The sequence below is a fragment of the Aphelocoma coerulescens genome, chromosome 23 (assembly GCF_041296385.1).
Source record: "Aphelocoma coerulescens isolate FSJ_1873_10779 chromosome 23, UR_Acoe_1.0, whole genome shotgun sequence".
Lineage (NCBI taxonomy): Eukaryota > Metazoa > Chordata > Aves > Passeriformes > Corvidae > Aphelocoma > Aphelocoma coerulescens.
This window is the reverse complement of record NC_091036.1, coordinates 6,585,942-6,607,798: the sequence shown is the minus strand read 5'-3', so window position 1 is coordinate 6,607,798 and position 21,857 is coordinate 6,585,942. Positions and strand designations below refer to the sequence as shown.

The following is a 21,857-nucleotide window of genomic DNA, read 5'->3' as shown; positions in this document are numbered from 1 at the left end:
GCCGGAGGGATGTGGGAGTCCCCCCATGGGGCTGAACCCCCCGAGCGGGGCCGGCGGGGTGCGGGGGGCTCCCCTGTGCCTGGCTGCGGCTGCGGCTGCGGCTGAGCAGCCGGATTTACCGCAGGGCTGCCGGGAGCCGAGCCGCAGCACCCCGCCGGCGCGGGCGGGCACCCACCCGTGCGCCCGCACCCACCCGGGGCACCGCGGGGCTGCAGCAGCAGCCCCAGGCGGGGCGAGCCCACCCCATCGCCCACCCCACCGCCCACCCCGCCGCCCCCAGTCCTGCCGAGCAGCGGGCTGGGGGTGCAAAGCGGCAAGAGGGGCGCTGCTGGCGGGGTCCCCGGGGGGCACAGCCAGCCCCTCGCCCTGCCCGCAGGCCTGGTGGCAGCCCTGTCCCCGTGCCCGCGGCGGCCCGCGCTCACCGTGGCGCTGGGAGCCCGCGGCGTGGGCAGGCGGTGGCGGCGGCCGGGCGTCTGCGGATGCTGGCGAGCGCGGGGTGTCGGGGACGAGCCGCCCGCCGTGTGCGTGAGCCGCCCTGCGCCAGCTGCCGAATGCACCACAAAGACCACCATAGCCCCCCGGCCCCCCCCACGCCACTGGTGACGGTGACGTCTCAAGTGTGAGGGAGACGGGGATGCTTAACCCCCTGCGTGCCGGCCGGCAAAGCTCTGCGGCCTGGCGGGGACAGGGGTCCGGCTGCTGCTGCCGCCTGGGTTTGGGGGACACGGGGACATCGAGACGGTCCGTCCCCCCCCCCCCCGCATCAGAGTCAGCCCCAGCTCGAGCAGGGGGAGGGAAAACCCAGATATTCCTTTGCTCCTGCCCCAGCCCATGGGTGGCACCGCTTCCCCCGGTCCCCTCTCCGGAGAGGGGGACGAGCCCCGACCCCAGCTGGTGCCACCGCAGTGAGGACAAACCAGACCCACGTGCCGGGACCCCTGTTTTGGGCAGGCAGCACCCCCTGTCCCCATCAGCTCCCGCAGGACGGGGGCCAGGACGGGTTTGGATGGCACAAACCGGCACACAGCTGTTCCCGCAGGGGTGATGTGGGAGGAAGGGAACCCCAAAACCGGGCAATTTCTGCTTTTCTACCCTGACTCCCCCTTTTCCCAGGGCATCACAGTGGGGACATCAAGAGGGACCCCCAGTACTAGGATCATCCCAGGTCCAGCTTGCCCAGTGGCACCCAGAGGTGTCCCTCAGGGACATGGGGTAGGTGACAACAGCTCCTCTCTCCTTTTCAGGGGCATTTGAGCTGGGGGGGGTCACAGAGGGGCTGCCTGAGCCACCAGTGCCCCGAGCACAGGCAGCGCCACAGCCGGGTGACCTGGCAGTGCAGTGGGACAGGGACTGTCGGGATTCTGGGATAAGCAGCAGTGACTCCTGCCCCCCACAGCCCCCAGCAGCTTGCGGGGGGCTGATCCGGCTGCAGCAGCCCGAGGCAGAGGGGGCTGTGGGGTCCCCGCCATCGGGCACAGCCCCCGGGCCGTGCTGGTGCAGCCCGTAGCCGCTGGGGGAAGCTGCAGCCCTTCGCATTCCACGGAGCCGCTGGATGGGGAGGCTTTTAGGAACCAGCAGGGCCCTGGCAGCTCTGCCCCCGCGGGTGGGAGCTGGGGGGATGCTGCTGCAGGAGCGGGGAGGGAAGGGCTGCCCAGTGTGGCCAGCCCTCCATGACCCCCGCGCACCGTCTCAGCACCACGGTTCGGGGTGCCAGAGCCCCAAAAAGGACATCCCAGGACCTCACAGTCACCCTGATCCTCATCCCAAGGGCATCCCTGTCACCTGGCACTCCCCTGCCTCTTCCAGCCACCCCGTGCCCCTTCAGCACCCCCTTCCCGTGCGCTGAGCTGGGCCGGCCTCAGCCCTGGCAGCCTGTGCTGCTTCAATTAAGCCCTCATTAATTTTTCAGTCCCCCTGAGCCCGCCGGGCACGGGCGGTTTGCGGAGCTGCTAATTGGTGTCTTCGCTACTCCACATCCAAGCACCGGCAGCGGGGCCGGGGGGGGCTCATCCCCACCAGCTCTCGGGGACGCTCACGGAGAGGTTTTGGGGCCATCCTGAGCCGTGTCCCGCGCCCAGCACAGGCTGTGGAGGCGACCCAAAGCCGTGGGGCTGAATCACCTCGTTCCAGGTGGGTCCAGCCCCGCCCAGGGACACGGCACAAGGATGCCACGTCCAGCCGTGGGGCGTCCCAGCCCTCCTGCCCCCAGGGTGCGGGGTGATGGAGCCCTGCAACCCCACTGCTGCGATTTTTGTGATATTTGTGATTTTTGTAACGCAGCCCTGTCTCACCTCCAGCTGGGGCAGTTTCTGCTGCTTCCTGCAGCAAGGGCGGGTGCAGCTGAGAGCCCTTGGAGAAAGGCTGAGCACCCCACGGCACCCCACAGCCCCGCTGGGGAGGGGATGGGGAGCAGCCCTGGCTGGCCGGAGGCTTCACCCAGGCTCCAGCTGCAGAGGGGCAGCTGCGGCCGGGCCCGGGTGGCACTGGGATCCCAGCAGGATGCCAAGGTCACCGGGAAAAGCACTCGGCGATCTCCATGGAAACATTCCACGTTTGGTTCTGGAGATCAAAGTGGTTTTCTTGTCCCTCTCTCCTCTGTGCTTCAGCTGGGGCTCTGCCAAGGGATGAGCCACTGGTGTGTCCCAGTGTCCCCAATGCAGTGTGCGGCCAGCATCCCCCGGGATCGCACTGCCAACATCCCTCTGCATCCCGGTCCGAGCATCCCCCCGCATCCCACCTCCAGTATCCCCCAGCATCCCGGTCCCAGCACCCCAGTACCCCCCCTATCCCACCTCGACCCCCACCCCGCGGCCCCTCCCGGTTGATTGACAGCGCTCCCAGCCAATGGACGAGCGTCGCCGCCGGGGGGGCGGGGGGCCCGAGGCTACAAGAGGGGCGGGAGCGGCGGGGGCTGAGCCGGCGGCTGGACCGCGGCCCCTCCGGTACCGGCAGCGGCTCCGCGCCCCGCCCGGCCCCGCCGAGCCGCCACCTGCCCGCGCCGCACCACAGGTAAGGGCCGTCGGGGCTGGAGCCGCACCCGCGGGGCCGGGACCCGGCTCCCCGGTGCGGAGCCGCCGTCGGGGCAGGTGCCGGGAGCCGCTCCCGGGAGCCGCTTCCAGCGGGTGTCGGGGCCGGTGGCCCGGAGCTGTCCCATAGTGCGGGTGGGCAGAGCATCCCCGTGCCCCCATCCATCCCCCGAGCCCCTTCCCTGCTCCCTGGGGTGCCAATCCAGGGGTGCTGCTGGAGGCTGGGGTGCTCTGTGCTGCCCGGGGTGCAGCCCCGGGGGGGACAGCCGTAGTGACGCCCCTCTGTCCTGTTTTGGGACCAGCAGCCGCTGATCGGTTGGTGCTTTGGGGTGAGCGTGTGGTGTCCCTTTTGGGTGCTGTTCCCTGCCCCGGCATGGCTGGGCACTGCTTGGAAAAGGGAATCGAGGACTGTGGACCAAAGGATGCTGCTCTGGAGTCCCGGCCACTTTGGGGGCTGAGGTGAGGGGCTGCATCCTCCTGCCAGGGCGACTGTGGGAGGTGTGGAGGACGTGGATCATGGCAGGTCTGGCCATGCACAGTGCCTGGCATGGCTTGTAATCAATGCCAGCAATTTAGAACCAGTCCGTGGTGCTGGGGGGGCTCGTGGAGCCGAGCTGGGGTCGCTGGGGAAGCCTTGTGCTCCGTGGGTGTCCGGACATTCCCTCGGCTCCGGCTGCCGAGGGCTGGTGGGTTCGGTGCCGCCGCGGCAGACGGTGACAGATGCTGGTGGGATGATGGGGCAGGAAGGAGCCGCTGCCTGTGGGATTCGCCGGGAGCGGGGCTGGCCAGGAGCACGAGGAACCCCCCCGTCACCCCTCCCAAGGTGCCCCCGCGTGCCCCGAGCCCACGCGGCCAGGACATCACACCCCTGAAAGGAGACGGTGCTTGGTTGGGCTCCAGGTGAACTTCTCCTCAACTTCATGGAGAGAGAAGCTGCAGGAGCTCCCGGAGAACCATCTGCTGCTCTGGCTGAGCGGCACTGGCAGCCGAGGCTGCGTGGGAGCGGGCACGGCGCGTATCGGAGCGGCTCCGCTTCCTGCCCACACACCAGGGCCTTGCCAGGGCTCCCTGCTGCTGGCAGCCCCCTGGCCAGACCCCGTCCTCACCGAGGGCTGGCCAGGAGCAGGTTTGGCATGGCTGTGATCAGCTGGATGCCGTGAGGCTGATGGTGCCAGGGAGGTTTTTATGTGCTCTAATGGCAGATTCTTCCTTGCCCCATCCCTAGGGAAGGTCTGGTGGAAGGTGTCCCTGCCCAGGGCAGTGTGGCTGGAGCTAAACGGTCTCTGAGATCCTTTCCAACCCAAACCATTCTAGGATTGTCTGATCATGCTCTGGTAAAGGCCATGGGAAGAGTTCTGACTTTTCAGTTGCTTTTGGAGTGTTTTCCTGCAGCCCAAAGTGAGCTCCTGCACATCTCCAGCAGCAAAGGCCACAGCCACATTCCCGGTGCCACAGCTGCTGTCCTGCAGGGACACCCACCAGCCAGGTGGATCAGCTCCAGCAAGGAGAAGAGGGATACGGGATCACGCAGCTGCCAGGGTGGAGGAGGGCCTGGGAGGACCATCCCTCTCCAGCCTGGTGTGGATTTCCCTTTCCAGGGGCAGCCATGGGCAAGCACAGCAGCAAGCTGGCCCCGGAGATGCTGGATGACCTGGTGAGGAGCACGGAGTTCAGCGAGCAGGAGCTGAAGCAGTGGTACAAGGGCTTCCTCAAGGACTGCCCCACCGGCATCCTCAACCTGGAGGAGTTCCAGCAGCTCTACATCAAGGTGGGCTCCAGCCGCGGGTTCTGGGTGCTGCCTGGGGGGCTGGAGCACCTCAGGTGCAGCCTCGGTGCCAACTTCCCCCTCCTCACTTCAATCCCTCCTCTCTCCTTCCCGCAGTTTTTCCCCTACGGAGACGCCTCCAAGTTTGCCCAGCACGCTTTCCGCACCTTCGACAAGAACGGGGACGGCACCATCGACTTCAGGGAGTTCATCTGTGCCCTGTCTGTCACCTCCAGGGGCACCTTTGAGCAGAAACTCAACTGGGCCTTCGAGATGTACGACCTGGACGGGGACGGGAAGATCACGCGCCTGGAGATGCTGGAGATCATTGAGGTACCGGCACTTCAAATCAGCAGGGATTGTTTGCTTTTTCCAGGCTTTTCGCAGCTCTTGGGTCCCTTTTAGCACCATAAAAATGAATTTTCCTACCCAGAGCCTTGTCTGAAAGGTGCTTGGTGTGTCTCTGATAGAAATGGGTCCCAATGAGCAGCGATCCTGTGCCTGTCCCCTGCCTTGTCCTGGGATCTTCTGTCCTTCCAACATTCCCTCTCATTCCCATTCTCATCTTTCTCCAGGCCATTTACAAGATGGTGGGGACTGTGATCATGATGAGGATGAACCAAGACGGGCTGACGCCTCAGCAGCGAGTGGACAAGATCTTCACAAAGATGGACAAGGACAAGGATGACCAGATCTCCCTGGAGGAGTTCAAGGAGGCCGCCAAGAGTGACCCCTCCATCGTCCTGCTCCTGCAGTGTGACATGCAGAAATAGAGCCCTGGGGCTCAGGGCTGGACTGGCTGCAGCCAAACTCTGCCCCCTGTGATGGTTTCAATCCCCATTTTCCCCCCCGTTTGGCCCCAGGCATGAGCCACATCCCGTCCTGTTCCGTTCCTCCTGCTGCCCCTGCTCCGGCTGCATCCCGGGCAGTCCCCATTCCACACCCTCCCAGGGCAGAGCCTGCTCTGAGTGCTGTCAGCCCTCTCCCATCCTGGAGCTGGACACCCTGCAGCCGCTGGCGTGTCCTGGCTGACCAGGGCCAGCCGTTCCCACAGCCCTGCTGCCTCCTCCCTGCTTTCCCCCACTGCTCCACCTGGCCCATTCCCCGATCCTAACAGAGACCAACTCTGTGCCCTTTCTGCTGTTCCCCCCGCCCCGTTCATGGCTTGTGATGTCTCCAGGGAGGCTGAAAAGTCCCAAGTCCTGCTCCTGGTCCCTCCTTCACTGGCAATTCCCTGGAAGGCTCCCCAGAGGGGCCAGGGCAGGGTCTTGCACCGGCTTTAGCTCTTCCACCTCTGCTTTTCCTGCTGGGAACAGCCAGGGTTGGTCACTTTAGTGGACAACAGAAGTGTCCAGAGCCAGCCCTGGATGTGGCCACTGCCCGATCCCAGAAGCCACCTTCCATCCCATCAGGTGGGTGACCTCCACAGCTGCCCTGGCAGCATCTTGGGTGCTCTGTGGCATTTCTGACCTTCCTCAGGTGGCACCTGGGGTCCCAAACTGGAGGCGGGGTCAGGAGCGTGGCCGTGGAAGGCAGGTCCTGGTGCTGCTCCCGGGTGTGTGGCGCTGCTGTGGGGACAGCTGGGTGCTGGGTGGGGGCTGTGGAGAGGCGTGGATGGGTCCTGTACCTGCTGAGGATCCTGGCAAAGCTCTGAGCTCACAAGAAACAAATCTTTCTCCTTCCTCCCTGCCCTTCCAGCCTGCTGCACCCACCCCTCCTGCCCCAGGCCAGGAATATTGTCCCAGGTTGGTGTTTAGTCTGCACGTTGTGGTGTTGATGGCTGTGGTGTCTGTTAGGAGATGGTGAAGTCGTTATCTATTTTTTTAATGGAAAAATAAACTGCCCCCCGTGTGTGGTGTCCCCCCTGAATGGTTTATTGGGGGGCAGCTGGCTGGGGACAGTGAGGTGACAACGCTGCACTCCTGGGCATCGTTTAGGGGTCTCACCTGAGCCTGTGGCACCCCAAGGGATGGAGAAACCCCTGGGGACAGCACAGCGGGGCTCAGGCTGGGGAGCCTTGAAGGTGGGTGGGTGTGAAATCCTTCAGTCATGCAGGCAGCTCTGGGGAAGGGAATGTCACTTTTGGGGTGGGGAGGCCCAGACCCCAAATTTCCCTGGAAATGGGTTTCATGTGTCATCCAGGAGCTGGGCCCTGGCTCTGCTCTTCCCTCAGGTCTGGTGGCTTTGTCCTGGGCTCCATGGGGACCTGCTCTTAGTGCATCTTTGTCCTTCTTTTCTCCACCCCCATCTTCCCCGCACAGATTTTCCTCTGGCCGTTCTTCTCCCTTAGCACCCTGCACAGACGGTGACTGTTGCTAAGGAGCTCTCACCAAATTTTAATCCTTCTCTGTAATCAATCCTGGGCAGCCGGGCTGGCTCCAGGGCAGCAGGGCTGGCTCCCAGCTCATCCCATCCCACCTGGATCCTGCAATTCCCCAGCCCTGGTGTGTCCTGCAGCAGCCAGCACCTGAGCATGGGGATGGGAGGGTGCCAAAACGCTGGCAGGGAGTGTATTTTTAGGAGTGCTGCTGAGGGGAGAGCTCTGCACCTCGGGCTCGGCCGCTGTGCTTTCCAGGAGCGCGCGTGTGAGTTTGCAGCTCAGCAGTGCCCGGGGAAGAGGGAACGGGGCAGGTTGTCCCCACCCTGTGGGAGCTGGGGACGTGCCAGGGATGCTGCCTGAAAGGGCAGCAACTCAAAATCTCTAGAGAGAACTCCAGGAATAGCCTCGGTGGTGATCCCGGAGCTCTCTGAGCTCCTGCTTCCCTGGGGCCACCCCAAAGGAGGCTCAGGTGTTTCCCAGCTGGGAGCTGCAAAGGCCCTGGGGAGAGGAAGTCTGTGAGGCTGAAATGATGTCGAATTCCCAAAAGGTTTGGGATTCCTGGAGCCAGCCCTGCTCTCCAGCACACAGCTTCCCCTGGCTCTGCTCTCCTGCTTGGAGCTCGGTGTGAGTGGGGTGGGGTTGGATCAGCCCCATGGACAGGGACACGGGGGTCCCCACGGCTGCCGTCTGTAGGGAGGGTTGTTCTTTAGCCGAAGCACAGAGATTTGGGTGAAATCACAGGGCTTTGGGTAAAACCCTGTTCTGTGACCTCCCCCCAGGAGCTGCCCTGTTCCAGGTGAGATCCTCCATCCCTTGCCCCTTCCTGGCTGATGGGTTTTGGTCTCTGGGATGCACTCCCTGCTCCCCAAGGGCTTCTGGGGGTCTGCTGGTCGCGGTGGAGTTTTTATCCTGAGTTGAATGTGCAGCTCTGTGGCTGCTCCCACCAGCACTGGTGGGACTGGAGAGCCTTAATTAACACCCGCACTAATTCCATTAACCAGTGAACGGCACAGGTCATCCTGCCACGGAGCAGGGTCCCACCACGCCTCTGTCCTCCCCTGCTGCCACCACCCTGGCTGCTCCATCCTCTCCAGCTCCCAGCACGGACCACCCTCGGGCTGCTCCCTGCTCTCCCCAAGGATGGCCAGACCCCAGAGAGCCGCGGCGTGGGGCGAGCAGGAGCTGGTGTCCCCCAGGGGTGCCCCATCACCTCCTGCTCCGTGTCCTCCCGGGGCTCTGCTGATGCCACCTTTGTCCCCAGCCCCTTCCCCTCGTTCCCGGGGGCTCGCTGCCCCCGGCGCTGGCTCTGCCCTGGAGCGGGGGTTCCCTCCTCGGTTCCCCGCAGCTCCCCGGTATCGCCGGGGGGAGCGCGGCGGCGGCGAGGAGCGCTCGGTCCCGAAGAGGTTAATCCGTGTCCCGGTGGACTGAAACCCCGGAGCTTCATGGGATGCCTTATAAAGCGCGTTCCGCCGGGCCGGCCCCGGCTCCGGGAGCTCCCGGGACGCGCGGAGCCGCCGCCGCGCACGGACCGGAGCCGCCGGTGCCCCGGAGCCGCCGGTGCCCCGGAGCCGCCGCGCTATGGAGCCACCGGGCCCCGCCGGGGCTCCGGGCCGGCCCTGGGATGAAGCCAAGGCTTTCTACGACAACCTCGCCCCCAAGAAGAAGCCCAAATCGGTGAGAGCCCCGAGGCGCCGCGCAGCGCTCCCTGCCCCGGGGGGAATTCGCCCCTCCTGGCGCAACCCCCGCCCCGCCAGCCCCATCTCCTGCGGGGGCCCCCGGGGCTCTCCAGGTATCCCATCTCCTGCAGGCTCTCCGGGGTCCTCCTGGGTGCCTCATCTTCTCTGGATTGCCCCGTGGAACCCCCCGGGTGTCTGTGGCTGCCCCATCTCCTCCAGGCTCTCTGGGGTCCCTCCCGGTGCCCCATTTCCTCCACGTACTTTGGGGTCCCCCGGAATGTCTCCATGTTCCCCATCTCCCCCAGGCTCTGTGGGGTCCCCCATGGTGTCTCTGGTGTTTCTTCGATGCCCCGGCTCTCTCCAGGCGCTCCTTGGTGGCATCCCTGGGTTACCCCTGGTTGCCTGGAGTCTCTCCGGATGCCCCCGGTCTCTGTGGGTTCCTGCAGATCCCTGTGGCGCTCCTGGGTCCCTCCTGGGCTGAGGTGTCCTTGCAGAGCGGCCCGGTGCGCCATGAGCTGCCTGTCCCCTGCGCCAAGGAAGGAGGCCCTGCCAGGGACAGGAGGGGTGGCACTGACAGAGCCGGGGGACAGCCCAGGAGCCGAATCCCTGCCCGGGCTGTCACAGGGGTGTCGCTGCCCCTGACAGGCTCGCCTGCTCCGGGAGATTACAGGGACAGCCTGTGTTATCTAACGAGGGCTGAGCCTGCCGGGTTTAAACACGGGAGCGCCTGGAAGTGCGGCCGTGCCCCGGAATAGCTGCGGGAGAGCGGGGCTGGCAGCCCGGCAGGGCCGGGGGCTGTGCCCGGGGCGAGCTGGCCCTGCCCCTGCAGCCTGTGAGCCGCCCCAGCCACCCCCGGGGCTGTGGGAACCCCGAAACGTGGGGCTCTGGTGGGGGGCGAGGTGGGCGCCTTGGTGGCACCTTCCGTGGCAAAGCCCTGCGTGTGAGCTCTCCACGAGGGGACGAGTCCAAGCCCTCGCTTGGGGCAGTTCCCTGCTGGGGCCCGAGTGCCACCCCCGGTCCTGGAGCCGCTGCCAGCTCCCGTCGCTGCTGCCCGTGCCCTTCCCAGAGGAGAGGGACAGCCCGGCTCGGTGGCAGGATGCAGCTACTTGTCTTTCATGCCATGCTCTGCCCATGGATGCCAGCCCAGGCTTCTCCTCTTCCTCTCCTCGCAGTTCTATGGCCAGTAACGCATCCTTGCTGTCCAGCGGGGGAAACTGAGGCACGGGGGCGCTCGGATCCTGCAGCTGGGCTGTGCCGTCCCTCTCTGTGGGGCTGGGGGTGATGCCAGGCCCTGTGCCCCTCTGCTGGGGCAGGCTGGGGGCTCCGTGCCCGGCGGGCAGCCGGCTCAGCTGCCCTCGGAGCGCCAGGCAGCTGTCAGCCCCGGGGTGATAGATGGCTGCAGGGCGCTTTTCCACAGTATAAATAATGTTCTCGGAAAACTCAAAACCACCCCGGCCGTCGCCCTGAACTTTAATCTGATCCCGAGCAGGGGGCTCGGGAGGAATTCTGGCAGCTCTGGGCACTTCCCTGGATGCTGCAGAAGACCAAATTCTCGTGATTCATCCAATGTCCAGAGGTGGACTTTGGTCACGGAAAGGGAAGAGGAAGGGTTTGCCCCAGGGTCAAGCGCTGTCCTCACTCCAGCTACAACATCCCAAAAATCGGGCACAGGGGTGAGACTGATGGGTCCTGAAGGATTTCCTTCGGGAAATGGGGTTTGGCGTCGTCTGTCTGCACCCTTGGGGGTGCTGGGTCTGTCCGTCCTCTTGGCCAAAGGGAGCAGGAGGGAGCTGTGGGAGCTGCGAGGTGGCAGGAGAAAAGGTGGTTTTGGGAACGGGTTATCGGGGCATTCCTGCTCTGCAGTGGTCCCAGCTCTTCCCGCGGCTGCTCCGGCGCCGCTCCTGCCAGGGAGGTCAGCGATGAGACCTGTCACCCTTCAGCAATGCTGGAAATGTCCCCCAGCCTCTCCGGTGACACTGAGGGGGGCCAGGGGGAGCTGGTTTTCTTCTGGTTCCCTTCTTCTAGGCACCCATTCGGGACCCATCCGTCTCACCCATGTCCCTGATTTTTGGGATGTTGTAGCTGGATTGAGGACAGCGCTTGACCCTGGAGCAAACCATCTTCCCTTTCCATGACCAAAATCCATCTCTGAATATTGAATTAATCACAAGAATTTGGTCTTCTGCAGCATCCAGGGAAGGGCCCAGAGCTGCCAGAATTCCTGCAGGGTTTTGGGACGGGGTTGGGTCCAGCTCCAGGCAGTGTGAAAGGATCGAGGGGTGCAGAATGGGGTCCCCACTGTGGCTCCTGCTGGTGGTGGCAGTGAAGCTGCTGGGCTGGGGTGGCACTCTGGGCACCTGTGGCTCTGGTGGGTGGGAGGACACGGTCCTACTGCACGTCCCGTCAGCCTGTGGGATTTCCAAATGTCTGCCTCTAATCCCTGGGGGGCTGCTGGGGATTTACATCTGATTAGAGCAGCGATTTAAAGGCTGCCAGCTGCTGGGACCGCAAGGGGAAAATTGGGCTGTTTGCAGTCACTCCTGAAATACCCCTTTCCCCCAAAACTGGGGGGTTTGGGATCTGGGATGGGGTTTGCACTCGATGGAGCTGGAGCCTGATGGAAACTTCTGAAATGGGGTATGGACCTTGTGGACCACCTGGAGCTGTGCCAAGGGCTGATGTTCCTCTTCGGAGGGCTGGGCTGGTGGGACATGTCCCTGGTTGTCCCTCCTGTCTTGCTGACCCTAGGGATAGACCCAGGATTGGGATGGGACCTTTCCCCACCCTGCCCTGCTCACACTCCTCTTAAACCCATCATCAACTTCTTGCTCGAGGTTCAGGACAGGGCTGGATCTGACCCTCCCGTGGGAAGGGAGAGGAGCTCACCATGAATCCCCAGGCAGCAAATTCAGTTGGATTCAACTGAGAGGAGCCTGGACTTGTGCTGGATGAGCTTTCACTGACCTTGGCTGACCTTGGATGCTGCTCTGAGGGGAAAACAGAGTTTGTGATTCAGCCCGAGCCCTCTGGGGCTGGGGCAGTCAGAGCAGGAGGCCGTGGTGGGATGGGGGCTGTGGGATCAAATCCATCCCAGCCAGGACTGGGAGTGGGACCCCTCCCATGCACGCATTTCCTGTTAGAGAAGAAGGGTGTTTGCCTTGAAACATCCCAATTTCTGGGGAAAAGTGGGGTTGGGTGGGTTCTTTGCAGCACTCAGACGGAGGGTTGGAGGTGCCGCGGTTCCTGAGGCTTTTTAAAGCTCATTTTTGGGCGTCGTAATGACCATCTGCAGCACTAATGGGGACGGAGAGGCATCCAAACCACCTCGGGGAGGGAACGCTTCCAAATGAAACCTCCACTTCAAAGAAATGTCAAAATGCAGATCCCTCCTCTCAGCACAGAAATCGCCTCATTTTTCAAATGTCAGCATTTCCCAGAGAACAGCGGGGCCCTTCCAGCCCAGCCGGAGCTGGGAGCCGCGTTAGCACCCGCGTGAGACTTTCCTGCCCCGAGTGCTCCAAAAGGTGCAAATCTTCCTTGGCAGGATCCATCAGGTCCCATTCCCAGAAGCTCCCTGCCCGCAGGCACCTGGGGCTCCAGCAGCCCACGCTGGGGCAGAGTCAGGCCCCGAGCTGAGGGTTATTTTTATTGCTGTGTTTATTGCCTCTTAAATGAACCTCCCGGAGGGCTGGAGCCTTTCGGAGGCGGGGAAGGGACCTTGAGCAGCCGGCGCTGTTGCGCAAGGTGCCGAAGGTGTGCGCCGGTGGAGGGGGGGAGAGGGAGATGGAAATTCCCTCTGGGCACCCGGCTTGGCTTGTGGCCCCAAACATCCTCCTCAGCCCCTTGAACACGCCTCAGTGCTGTTACATCTGGGCTGCTGACCTGTTTTCTCTGCTGGGAATCTCCCTCCAGGGCTGACCCTGCTCCAGGATCAGGGAGCAAACACCTGGGAGCTTTCCTGTGTACCCGGCACCGCAGGGATCTGGGAGCAGGATGGAGCAGCAGGACTCCAGCTAATGACCGGATGTCCCAAGACCTTTCATAGTTATTAATAGTTTCAGCTAATAAATGGCCCATGACACCAGGGTTATTAATTAATGAGCTGAGGTGCCAAGACTTGGCTTGTGACCAGTTAAAAGCCGACACTCCTCGGGGACCTGGGGACCTGGCTGTGGCTCACTTGGAGCGGTGCTGGTGTCGTGGGTCAGGTCCTGCCTGTGCTGGGGGTTGTTCCCTTGCTTTCCTAAGAGAGCCACTTCCCAACGGGATCCGGTTTCCCTGCAAACGCAGCGGGAAAGGGATCCCTGTGGCCGCAGTGATGTTCTCAGCCCCAGCTAATCTGCGTCTCGTCCCGATCGCCCGCTGTTTAATCGCTTTGCTGGGGATTTGGAGGATTTTGGGGACGGATGCAGCCTTTGGAGAAGTGCCTGGGATGGCCCTGGCGCTGGGCATGGCGTGGAGGCTCCCACTGACTCATCCCGGGGTGGGGCTGGGGGCAGAGAGAGCCCCAGGGCGAGCCCAGCCCTGCGGGGAGCGAATTCCCGGTGAGGTGCGGAGGGGCAGCTCGGCCTTGCCAGGCTGCTGCTCCCGTAAAGCTCAGCCCTAGGCAGGGTGGGAGCTTGAACTTTGGAGCAGCTGGGTGTGCGGAGCAGCTGGAGGAGGCACCCTCCACCCTGGGCAAGTGGCACTGCTGGAGGATTACTCACGGATAACCCGGCACAGAGGATCCTGGAAATCACAGAGGATCCTGGAAATCACAGAGGAGCAGGGGCGAGGTGTTCCTGCAGCGCTGACAGCCTGGATTTCTCAGGGATGCATCCCTGAGCTCCCAGGGAGCCCCTGAGCCCCGTCCTGCTCCCTGGACTCCTCTGTAGGGGACAGGGCTCCCTGTGCCAGTGTCCCTCCGTAGGATTTGCTGTCCTGGCAGCCAGGATTCCTCACTGGCCATCAGTAATTAAGTTATTTTTGTGCTTGCCAGTGAGGGACGGGGATTAACACCCTCCCTGCCCTCCAAGGGGAGAGGGAGGACGAGTGGGGGTCAAGATGAGCTTGACTTTCCTGCCGTCCCCTCTGTCCCTGCCAGGTCCCTCTGGAGGCGCCTTCAGCTGGAGGAGGTTTTGGATTTGGATTTTGGATCGAGCCCTCGAACGTGAATAACAATGACTCATAAATCATTGCTTGCACCACCTGTTTGTCATGTTTCCACCCACAATAACTGTATGGAGTGTTCAGAGGAGCTGAGCTGGCACGGGCTGTTTGTCACATCTGGACGGCATCACGGGATGCGGATCTGGCTCAGCCGCAGAGCGCGGCTTTTTCCTGGCTGGGGGGTGGGAAAAGCCACACAAATCCCTTCTTCATGGGCTCCAGCAGGGTCTGCCGGGGTTCTGGGAACCTCTTTGCAGTGGGAGGGCTTGGGAATGGGATCTGAGGTGTCCCGAATGTGTGGGGATGGAGCATCAGGGCTTCATCTGTTGAAGGACGGGGATGCAGCTGCTCTGTTGCTCTCCAGATCCCTTCAGAGGTGTCACCCACCCCATGGCCTTTCACGCTGGGAGTGAGCTGGTGCCACCCCGGGCTGGGAGCAGGGGCTGCCCCTCTGATTTCCCCTCTCTGCCCGCAGCCAAAGCCCGAGAATGCCATCACCATCGCCGTGTCCTCGCGGGCGCTGTTCCGCATGGAGGAGGAGCAGAAGATCTACACGGAGCAGGGGGTGGAGGCCTATGTGAAATATCAGCTGGACCACGAGAACGAGCCCTTCCTGCCCGGGGCCGCCTTCCCCTTCGTCAAGGTGAGCAGCCACAGCGCTGTGGTCCCCAAAAATTTTGGGGGGAGAGGACAGAGTTCATGTGGGGACAGGGTGGACACGAGCAGGAGGGATGGAGCCACGGAGCAAACAGAGGGCAAAAAAAACCCTCCCAGCAAGTGATGTGCTGCTTCCAGGGCTGGATTTTCCATCTTGAGCCCAAGAATTGAACAAATCATCTCCTTGGATCGCATTTAAAGTTTCTCTTTAGGGAATTGTCTTTTTTTTTTTTAAATTATGATTATTATTACAATTTATTTATTCTTGTAAATTGGCTGAGTTTAGCCTTGCTCCCGAGTCGGCCAATTTCTAATTCTGACATGTTGAAATGAGGCATTTCGAACTTGAAAAATATTTTCTCACTCCTGCCGCAGTTAGTGCAGTTTTGGGTGCTGGAACCCATTCCCAATGAATAAATTAATCAGCTCTGTGGGGCGAGACTTGTTTCTGATTGCTTGAAAAACACTTAACCTGCAACTTGGAGTTGATTTATCCTCATTTAATAACTCAAAAACCTTTCGTGTTTGAAAACAGAAGAGTAGCTAGGTGGGTTTTGTTCCCCCCCCAAAAATGAATCTGTTTTTTTCCCAGCTGGTGTCAGCTTGGCTCGGGGCGTAGCTGGGGTCGGGGTTTTGGTGAGCAGGAGTGTTCTGGGTGGGATGGGTCAGGGCCACACCTGGGAGGGGGCTGGCTGACACCCACCCCGCTGTCCCCGGGGTGCTGCAGGCGCTGGAAGCGGTGAATGCTCAGCTCCGTGAGCTCTACCCCGACAGCGAGGAGCTCTTCGACATCGTCCTCATGACCAACAACCATGCCCAGGTCGGGGTTCGCCTGATCAACAGCATCAACCACTACGGTAAGATGGGGACAAAGCTGTCCTTGGTGGCTTTTGGGTGGTGTCACTGCTTGGCACCAAGAAAAGGAGACGTTTTCTCCCCTTTTTCCCGCTTCTCCCGGATTTTCTGGGAGTTGAGCAGGAGCTGGCTGGTGGGAAGGGGCTCTGGCTGCTGACCAAAATTAACCCCGCTCCTTCCAGCAGCAAGGCTGGGTTTGGGGGGCAGCCAGGCTCACCTTGCGGTGCCTTTTGCCCTCAGATCTGTTCATCGAGAGGTTCTGCATGACGGGAGGGAACAGCCCCATCTGTTACCTCAAGGCCTATCACACCAACCTCTACCTCTCCTCCGACGCCGAGAAAGTGAGTGGGGCCATTGAAGAGGGTGAGTCTGGGGTCCAGCTCGTGGCGGGGGGCAGCGGGGGGAGCCTGGAGCCCTCAGGGGGTTATCCCAGGAAGGATATCTGCAATATCCGTGTCCCTAAGCCCACGTGCACTTAGGGTTTGCCTTGCCCCGCATCTCTGATGCTCCAAAGAGCCTCCAGTTTCCATAGAAATAAGCCTTTCCTGCAGCTCCACAGCTCTCCCGAGGCAAAGGCGGTGGTTTTCCTCCTTAATTCCTGTATGCAAAGGGTGATTTTTCATCTGGGGCTTTGTTTTTGCGGTGGGAGGTCTCGGGGCCGAGCCGCGGCTGCTCCCGGGCGCGTTTCCTCGCGGCGTTTTGCTTCCAGCCCGGCGTGTTTTGCTCTGCTCCTCAGCGGCCGAGCCACGGGGACGGATCCTTGGATAACTGCCACCTCTTGCCTCATCCTCAGGGATCGCTGCAGCCACCATCTTCAGCCCCAGCAGGGACCTGGAGGTGTCGGAGAAGCAGCTGCGGGTGGCCTTCGACGGGGACGCCGTGCTCTTCTCGGATGAGTCGGAGCAGATCGTGAAGGCTCACGGCCTGGACATGTTCTTCGAGCACGAAAAGGCTCACGAGAACAAGCCCCTGGCACAGGTAGAGCTGGGCTGAGGGCAGGGAAAGGCTCTGGGACAGAGGCAGCCCTCGTGGGGACGCTCCCAACTCTGGGATCAAACCAGAGCGGGGTGCGAGGTGGGGTAGGGCAGCAGCTGCTGGCCCGGGGGTGGCTGTGGGGTCATTTTTGGGGGGCTCACAGGGTGAAGGGGTTATCCAGCATGTCTGGGACTGGAAGGATGGCACGGAGGCATCTCCTTGCTCCAACAGGGCCCCCTGAAGGGCTTCCTGGAGGCGCTGGGGAAGCTGCAGAAGAAGTTCTACTCCAAGGGGCTGCGGCTGGAGTGTCCCATCCGCACGTACCTGGTGACGGCGCGGAGCGCGGCCAGCTCGGGGGCCCGGGCCCTAAAGACTCTGCGCAGCTGGGGCCTGGAGACGGACGAGGCTCTGTTCCTGGCCGGGGCTCCCAAGGGGCCGCTGCTGAGGAAGATCCGGCCCCACATCTTCTTCGACGACCAGATGTTCCACGTGGAGGGAGCCCAGGAGATGGGCACCGTGGCCGCCCACGTCCCCTACGGCGTGGCCCAGAAGCACAAGCGGCCGGCGCAGGAGAAGCAGCAGACCCCCAACAGCAAATAGTGGGGCTGGGTGGTCCCCACAACCCCCGGCATGGACCTCACCCCCCCCGTGGGCCGTGGCGTGCAGGGCAGGGAGCGTCCGTGCTGGGAATGGGAGTTCACCCCCCGGTCAGGGGCAGGGAGAGAGGAGGAAAAGCTTCCTTAATGCCTCGGTTCGTTGGGGTCTTGTGGTGTTGTCGCTGTTCCTCGTGGGGCTGGAGGCTCCTCTGTGCCAGGAGACCTTTTCCCAGCTCGTCCGCGCGCTCCGCGCTCGCTTCAGGCGAAATCCCTCGAGGATGGGTCTGCCCTGTGTGGGATCTTTGTGCCGGGCGGGTTTAACCTATTTATTTAAAACCCCACGTGAATCCCAAAGCATTCTGGCTTCCCAAGCAAATGTTTAGGCTGAACTGTTGAACTGGAAAGTTGGGAGCGCCCAAAAGCCTTCCGAGCAGCTTTGAAACAAAATTTTGTCTCTTTTAACTAAAATTAAATGGTGATATTGTTCCTTCACAGCCCCAGCTGCTGCTCCCCAGCCAAAGAATACTCAGTGTCCGTCCTTTCGCCAAGATTTTGCCAGCTTAAATTTGGAAAAATACAAACAAATACTTTGACATATTTGAAAAAAAAACAAACCAAAAAAAACCCAAAAAATTCTGTTTCCTGCTTGGAGCTTTGGGCTGGTGTATTGTTGGCCCAGGTTTTTATATTTGGGTTTCACACTTGCATGATTTAGCACTTAAAACTAATGATCTCAGCAAGGCATCCAAAGCCCAGCTTGTCCAAGGGCTGCAGACACATGGCCAGGGCTTGAATTAAGTTAAAAGCAGGCCCTGATATATTAGGGACATCATTTGAAGTCCATTTAGGTAAATCTGCAGAGAACTTCAGCCTGGGGATTTCAATTAAAGGATTTTTTTCTCCTTTTCTAGGCTGAGCCTGTATGAGTTGATAATCTTTTTCTCCTCAGCTTCTTAAAACCGCTGGTGCTTCCTAAAATAGACACCTCTGTTAACGATGCTGTGAGAGAACCAAATCTCTGATTAAAAAACAGGATGGAAAATCAATCGGAGAGAAACCGGTGTGAAAATCACGCTGACATTTCTGCTCAAAGCCCTGTCCCAAAGGAGACACTCGGGAGGAAAATGTAAAGATTATTTCTTCCTTGTGGGTTCTTTTTTTTCCTCCATTTTTTCTTTTTGCACGACACCCCACAGCTGAGCAGGAAGGATGCTCAATATTATCAGACAGTTTTCTGCAAACTCCACGGGCTGCAATTTTCCAAGTCGAGTGTCTGGCTCTTTCCAGGGAAGTCTCAGCTCAAACAGTGAGGCTGGAGCTGGAGTCATCACCCGTTTGAGGAATACCGAGGAAATAACCGAGCTGGTGATGCCTTCAGTGGCTCGGGAGACTTTTCTCATTGCACTAAATCCTGCTCTAGCAGTGAAAAGCAAATTGCACTTCTTCCCCCCCCCCCCCCAAAAACAAATTCTTTGACAGACTTAACTGTCACATCTGGGTGACAAACACCTCTGAGAAAGGTCTACAATCCAAACCGAAAAATCTTGGGAGAAATGAGTTTCCGAGTACCGCACCCGCCAGCATTCAGGTTTGTAGAAAGGTCTCGTCTTGTTTAACATGAACCTGAGATTTTGGGATCTGAACTGGACCTTGGAGACCTTTCTGGCAGCTGGGAGGGGGAGCACAGCCTGGCCTCCCAGTAAACATTTCCAAGGTGTTTCCTGAAGATCACGGAAGCCCAGCCAAGCCCGGCTTGTGCAGGGGAGAGGATGTTGCAGGAGGAATGGGATCGTCAGCCAGCCCTCGGGAACGGGGCAGGGTGCCAGGGGGGTCGGGTACACGGGGATGTGCCCGTGGGATGATCCAGAGGTAACGCTGGTGTTGGCAGGGCTGGGCTGGCAGCGGGAGGTGCGTGCCCTGCCTGGGAACGCCGTTAGCTCCGGGGAAGCGCTGAGTTCTGGTTTTGGGGCAGATTTTAGCAGATTCCTGCTGCCTCTCCAGGCCCTGAGGTGTGCAGGGAGCTGGATGCAAGCTGGGGGCAGGGTTTTAGTGACCCTGCTTCGGCTCCTCCTGCCGCCAGGGCAGCTTAGGGGCTCCCTGGGAGAGGTGGGGCCCAGGAAATGGGCCCCAGGTGAGCCAGACCTCCCCGAATCCTTCCCAAGCGGGGAGGATTTTCCATTCCCATCGTGGCTGCCCCTTTTGCTTTTCTACATGTGGCTTCCTCTGTTTTGTTAGGGTTTTTTTTCCTTCTCCATCACTACAACTGGAAGACAAGGACTCGGGTACTTCCCTTGTGTCCCCTCGGGCTGGGAGGGCCAGCGGGGTCGCGCCTCTCGTGCTGTCCTGGCTGACAACTGGACTTTTCCTGCTGTGTGTTGTTGCTGTGGGTTTCACTTCGTTGTCCTCTGGTGGTTCTTTGCCATGTTAGTGGAATCCCTCGGGGTGTTTTTCCCTAATAAACCGTGTTGGTCCCAGCCCGGCTGCCTCCGTTCGCACAATGAGTGTTTGGCTCCCTGGTGCAGGGTCTGAGCTCCCTGCTTGGGACCTCCCGGGTTTTATGGTGATGGGGTGGGGGTGACAAGAAGGGAAAAAGGGGTTTTGGGGTTCAGGGGAATTCCGAAAATGTGATTAAAGCACCTGCTTTGGGACTGGAGACCTGTGGGAGAGGTGGGATTCCAGGGGTGGGATGTGCCGTGATACAACCGCCTCCCTCTGCTTCGTGAGCGGCTTTTGTGGGCACCTGGGCTCGTGATGAAGCCCTGGGTAAAAATACAGCTTGGCAGGAGACTTTTGTCATCCTGATCTTCTCCCAGCCAACAGGTGGGAGGCAGCAGAAGCTCGACGGAGGAAATTCATGGCTGCTGAAGTACCGGCTCCATCCGAGCAGCGACGCTGCAGCCCTGGCTCCTCCCTGCCAATGAGGGGAACAGATGGACTGAGGGGAAGCAACAAATTCTCCATCCATCACCAAATATAGCCAAGGAATGTCCGTAGGCCCCAGGGCAGCATCCCTGCTATGGGTGTTCATTTAAGGGGTGGATGGCTCTCAGCAGAGTGTTCCTGCTTCGCTGGAATGCCTTCCCCCAGCCCATCCCCAACCCTGCCGTGTCCTTCCACCAGATGCCTGGAGGGGAAAAAAAATAAATTAAAAAATCAAATTCCAGCGCAGATTCCAGCCTGTGATGCACCAGGGAATGTCCAGGTGGGCCCAGCCAGTCCTGGGAGGTCGGGATGTCCACGGCAACACCAAGAACTGCAAAGACAACCCCAAGCCCTTGGTTGTGAGGGTTGACAGCGAGATCAGGGAAGGTCAGGGAGAGGTTTGTGCAGGTGGATTTGGGATGCCTGGCTCGGCTTTGCTGCAAGCCAGAGGTTTTGATCCTGCTGCCTGTTTTCCAAGCTTTTCCCTTCATCAGGCACGGCAGGGCTTTGCAGGGAGCGTGCTTTGAAATCAAGCCCGTGGAGGAGGAGGAGGCGGAGGCAGAGCTGGTGGGAATTGTGCTGCCACTCAGCAATTGTCAGCACAGATGTTCCCGAGGTAATCACAACCCTGAATAGCAGGAGCTGCTTTTCATGATGAATCCAGGATTTAACCCTGAGAGCTTGTGGGGTGTCTTGGCGAGGGTGGGACACCCCTGACACCATGGCAGGGAGGGCAGGCAGAAAGCAGTCTCTGCTCTCCTGGTCCTCCATGTGCACCAGGGAAGTTGTGACACCTCCCTGCCTCAGTTTCCCCATCACCATGACAGAATCACAACATCCCAGACTGGTTTGGGTTGGAAGGGACCTTAAAGCTCATCCAGTGCCACCCCCTGCCACGGGCAGGGACACCTGCCACCATCCCAGGTTGCTCCAAGCCCCGTCCGACCTGGCCTTGGGAACTTCCTAGCAAGGTGAATCCAAAACTGATGAATGATCCAGCAGGAATGTCAGGTCTAGAGGATGACTGCAACTCCTTAGGGAGGGAAAGCAGAAACCCAGGAGCGCTCTGAAGTGCAGTGAAAACCCTGCAGGTCCCGGTGTGCGAGGACCACGCAAATCCAGGTCTGTGCTGTGGCGTTGAGCTGGGAGCTCCTCTGCAGCACGTTTGGTTTTACACCCTTCCTGGAGGGCGGAACAGGCACCAACAACCCCGAGCAGGGACCTGCAGCCACCCCAGGGGGATAAAATGTCAGGGCAGGGGACCTGGTGACAGGGTGACAGAAACACCCGGGGCTGGAAGGACAGATAAGGGGACCTGGCGGCAGGAGAACAAGCAAAGGGCACTTGCTATCAGCACCGTGCCAGGATTTGAGCAGCCCAAGCAGCTCGTCCCTTCGACACCGCTATTTTTAGCCGCGGTTGCTGATGCCTCTGTCACCGGTGCCTAAAATGGTCCCCCCCGAGCGCACCCAGGGCCACCCCGCGCCACCGAGGCCACCAAGGAAGCCGTGACTCAATGGGGCGGCCTCGGAGCCGCTCACAGCCCCGCTGGCTGCCGGAGGAAGCCGGAGCCTCCCGCTGCCAAGAGGCTGGGCCAGCTCCTGGGGACGTGCTCCAGAAGGTTCGTGTTTAGGACCTGGCCCCTCGCCAGGAGTCAGGGGGGTACATGAACCCACCTTCCACCTCCCCTGAACTGGGAATTGTCGCTGTCCCTCGGTGTTGGTCCTTAAGGGAGCTGTGGGATGGCTCTGTGGGAACAGCTTCCACCCACGCCGGTGGGAATAACCCTGTGGCTGCTGGGCTGGAGCAACAGGCGAGAGGGCAAAGATGTTGGGGCCACAGGGCAAACCCACCCTGCTCCCTGCCTGGAGATCCCCTTTCATAAAAAACTGCCTCGTTTTCCCCGTTCTGCCCAGA

The 21,857-nt window shown here is 60.9% G+C and overlaps 2 protein-coding genes across 4 annotated transcripts; both read left to right on the top strand.

Annotated features, from left to right (window-relative positions):
• Positions 1–2,928: 2,928 nt before the first annotated feature.
• HPCAL4 (hippocalcin like 4) lies at positions 2,929–6,634 on the top strand. Of its 2 annotated transcripts, XR_011156317.1 has the most exons (5): positions 2,929–3,009; positions 4,625–4,794; positions 4,909–5,124; positions 5,367–6,203; positions 6,490–6,634. XR_011156317.1 is itself a non-coding variant. In XM_069036084.1 (4 exons), the coding sequence occupies exons 2-4, from the start codon at positions 4,633–4,635 to the stop codon at positions 5,562–5,564; spliced, it is 576 nt and encodes a 191-aa protein (XP_068892185.1). In that variant the 5' UTR covers positions 2,929–3,009; positions 4,625–4,632; the 3' UTR covers positions 5,565–6,634. The 2 variants fall into 2 exon arrangements, 1 of the variants encoding a protein (XP_068892185.1); XM_069036084.1 differs by having other exon boundaries at positions 5,367–6,634.
• Positions 6,635–8,538: 1,904 nt separating this feature from the next.
• On the top strand, positions 8,539–18,472 carry NT5C1A (5'-nucleotidase, cytosolic IA). Of its 2 annotated transcripts, XM_069036083.1 has the most exons (7): positions 8,539–8,621; positions 8,680–8,785; positions 14,411–14,578; positions 15,320–15,449; positions 15,688–15,810; positions 16,241–16,425; positions 16,654–18,472. In XM_069036083.1, exons 1-7 carry the CDS (start codon positions 8,554–8,556, stop codon positions 17,020–17,022), a joined length of 1,149 nt encoding a protein of 382 aa, XP_068892184.1. In that variant the 5' UTR covers positions 8,539–8,553; the 3' UTR covers positions 17,023–18,472. The 2 variants fall into 2 exon arrangements, with proteins under 2 accessions (XP_068892184.1, XP_068892183.1); XM_069036082.1 differs by lacking the exon at positions 8,539–8,621 and having other exon boundaries at positions 8,663–8,785.
• The last annotated feature ends 3,385 nt before the right edge of the window (positions 18,473–21,857 follow it).